Source organism: Acanthisitta chloris, unplaced genomic scaffold (genome assembly GCF_000695815.1).
Source record: "Acanthisitta chloris isolate BGI_N310 unplaced genomic scaffold, ASM69581v1 scaffold23558, whole genome shotgun sequence".
Classification (NCBI taxonomy): Eukaryota; Metazoa; Chordata; class Aves; order Passeriformes; family Acanthisittidae; genus Acanthisitta; species Acanthisitta chloris.
This window is the reverse complement of record NW_008687026.1, coordinates 74,006-76,889: the sequence shown is the minus strand read 5'-3', so window position 1 is coordinate 76,889 and position 2,884 is coordinate 74,006. Positions and strand designations below refer to the sequence as shown.

Here is a 2,884-nt window from a genome sequence, read left to right as displayed (position 1 = left end):
CCTGCTGAAGCTGTTTTGATCCGTGCCCTTCTCTTTCCTCACTCTGTTGCAGCAGGAAAGTTCAAGGTGTCCTGGCAGCAGGAAGCTCCCTTGCTCCACCCTCTGCCTGGCACACCAGCTCACTGAGCTCGTCGAGGATTTGCTGCTCCAGAGCTGCCAGCCATAGAGACCTGGTCTGTGCGGACACTCAGGTGGGAGCTGGACCACCGGCATGAAGCACTTCTGCCAGCCCTGGGCAGCCTTTGCTGTGCTCTTCTTCACCGCTGCGCACTGGGATTCCTGCTCAGCAGGTATTTGCTCCAGTTTTTATACCCTGCCTTTTCCCCCACTCCTTTCAATACCTAAACATGTTGCTCATTGACAGTGATTTGTTCTTTAAAAACAAGGCAGGCTCCCTTGTCTCGCCGGAAAAGTGTAAAGGGCTGGAACTGATTAATGCTAATGAGAATTACTGGACATGATTGTTCACAGCATCATTCTGAAAAGATGTTCTTTTGCCAGCTATTTACAGATCCACTGTAAATGTGGCTGAGCTGCAGGTTGCTCCACTGAATGGCAAGGAGAGAGAGAACCACAGTTACTTGGTCTTCCCATGCTTGCTGAGGCAAACCACCATTTGAGGACCATTAAAGTCCTTAGGACCATTTGAAGCCAAGAGACTCACTATAGTCTAACTTAGCTTTTTGAAGAAAATCTGGCTTTGGCAGCACCTTAATTGTACAAGCTGCCTAAAACCAAAATGCAAATGAGACCTGCAAGCTGCTCCTTTCCCACTGGGCTACTGCCTGCATTCATGGATTAGCACCAGGTGAGACTTGTCAGCTGTACAAAGACAGGTCAGCTCTGACAGCTTGTTCCTTGGGCTGCAGAGTCTATAAACATGAACCTATGCTGGGCATTCTGCAGCTCTTCCTTCCACAGGTCATACACAGGCTTCCATGAGGTACTTATTAACTGAGAAACATAAATTAGGGGCTTGGCCAAGGTCATTCAGCAAGTCCTAACAGAGTCAGAGGGATGGGGAGTACTTAGGCCCTTCCCTGGGGCAGCCTGCCTGGGTCCCACTCCAAACGAGGCAGAGGCCATAAGGAAAGCTCTGGCATTACTGATGGCAGGTCAGCCCAAAATGCAAAGCTGGGCAACAGCAGCAAAGCCAGAACTTCCCACTGGGGCCATGGTGGATCTGCTAAGGCTCTGCATGAATGGGCTCGGCCCTTGGCTCTGAAGGACTCTTGCACATCCTGGAGCTACTGGGATTTTTCTAAGGGCAAAAGGAGGCATATGTACATATTGCTGGCCATGGATGTCTCCATGCTGCTGAAGGCTCTCTCTCATTTCAGTCCTTACTTGTTCTGCCTCTGTAGCTTGGGAAAGGACAGTGGTTAATTTGACTTCAGAGTGAATGGCTCACACCAGAGTTACTCAGGTAGAGGCACAATGATTCACCTGCTCCTTAGGGCTGCTGTTAGAGCAGGTCTCTGGAGCCTGTGTTAAAAACAGTGAGGTAAGAAAGCATACACTAATGCAGCAATGTTTAGGGGCAGGAACTTACTAACTTCAGGTTGTTTTTATCCTACAGACCTCTGCAAGGCCAGTGGGTTTCAGATTTTCATGCTTGATGACCCTGTATTACTTTTCTAATCCACCCCTTGCCTTTTCTCCTGTGCTTTCCTTTTGGCAGCAGCTGAGGACATATCCAATGTTTCAACAAGTTCCATACTTGCAACTGAATACGAAGCACCGTGTCTTAGTAAGTCTTTATAAACCATTACTACCAAGTTAAAGTCAGGTGTTGTGTCTACAGAGGTGACTGGGAAGCAGTCCTGGACAGGGATTTATCTATTTTCAAAGGCTTCCACTGCAGGTGAACCTCTAGGATGCATTTCTAAGACCCCTTCATTGGCATATCTTAGGTACATTGAGATGGACTCATAGCTCTGAACAGACCAATTGGTAGATAATTCAATCTGTGTGTTCCAAAGTTCCACACCAGAGTGCCTGCCTGTGGGAACTACATGGATCCCCAAGAGTGCCTCTCTCCCCCACTCTGAGGTCTTTCCCAAACAGCCAGCCCCCAGGCAACCTAAGATCTCACCAGTACTCCCAGAGTCATCGTCTGACCCAAATGTCAAATATCCTCACAGTCCTGCACTTCCCAAGTTATAGTACCTATACCAGCACAGGTACGTGAGCTCAAAGCAAGGTACAGGCATATAGGGCAGGTATCCCTCTCCCTCACCTCTGCTGTAGGAACTGCTGTTCACACAGTTGGTGTGTACTGAAGGCCAATGCACAGCATTGCAGTCCTGCATGACATGTGGGGGTGAGAGAAACTGAGCAGCACCTGCACTTGCCTTTTCCCTGGAAGTGTGCACGAGGCTGCCTGTGCATCAGACTCTGAAGGCATTTGTTCTTCACTGCTAACAAGCTCTGTGCACGTTCCTACAAGGCAGTTTGGGCTGCCTAAGCTCTCCTGGGTGTTGGGGTTTCACACTCAGGTTCTGCTCCAGCCCAAGGGATAGAGATACCAGGCTCTCTTTGGTGTTTCCACATTTCCCCAAAGGAGGTAGACAAAGAGCTGGTATCTTTCTTCACTGTGTCCTTTTAATGGAAAAGCATGGCAGATAACTTTAAATAACAGCATAAATGAAACAACTAATGACATATTCCTTAACTACCTTTAGGAAATTGGACTGAGTTAAACAGAAAAAAAAAAGGTGGAAAAGATGGAAAAATGGTGGAAAAGAAAAAACACACAGAATTGCTAAAAATTATTTCATTTTTAAACATGCAAAATAGGGATCCCCTCATAGTGTGTTCTGCAGTTGTTGCACTGAAGTAACTGTTAACAGCCCAGCAGAGCTGCCACTTGCCTCCACTCTCA

The 2,884-nt window shown here is 47.6% G+C and overlaps 1 protein-coding gene across 1 annotated transcript in view; it reads left to right on the top strand.

The window, feature by feature from the left end:
• Positions 1-211: 211 nt before the first annotated feature.
• TMEM213 (transmembrane protein 213) overlaps positions 212-2,884 on the top strand; it is a 3,274-nt gene continuing 601 nt past the window's right edge. The window contains exons 1-2 of the mRNA XM_009080434.1: positions 212-290; positions 1,682-1,750. Of these exons, the coding sequence (XP_009078682.1) occupies positions 212-290; positions 1,682-1,750 (148 nt within the window). The remainder of the gene's footprint in view (positions 291-1,681; positions 1,751-2,884) is intronic.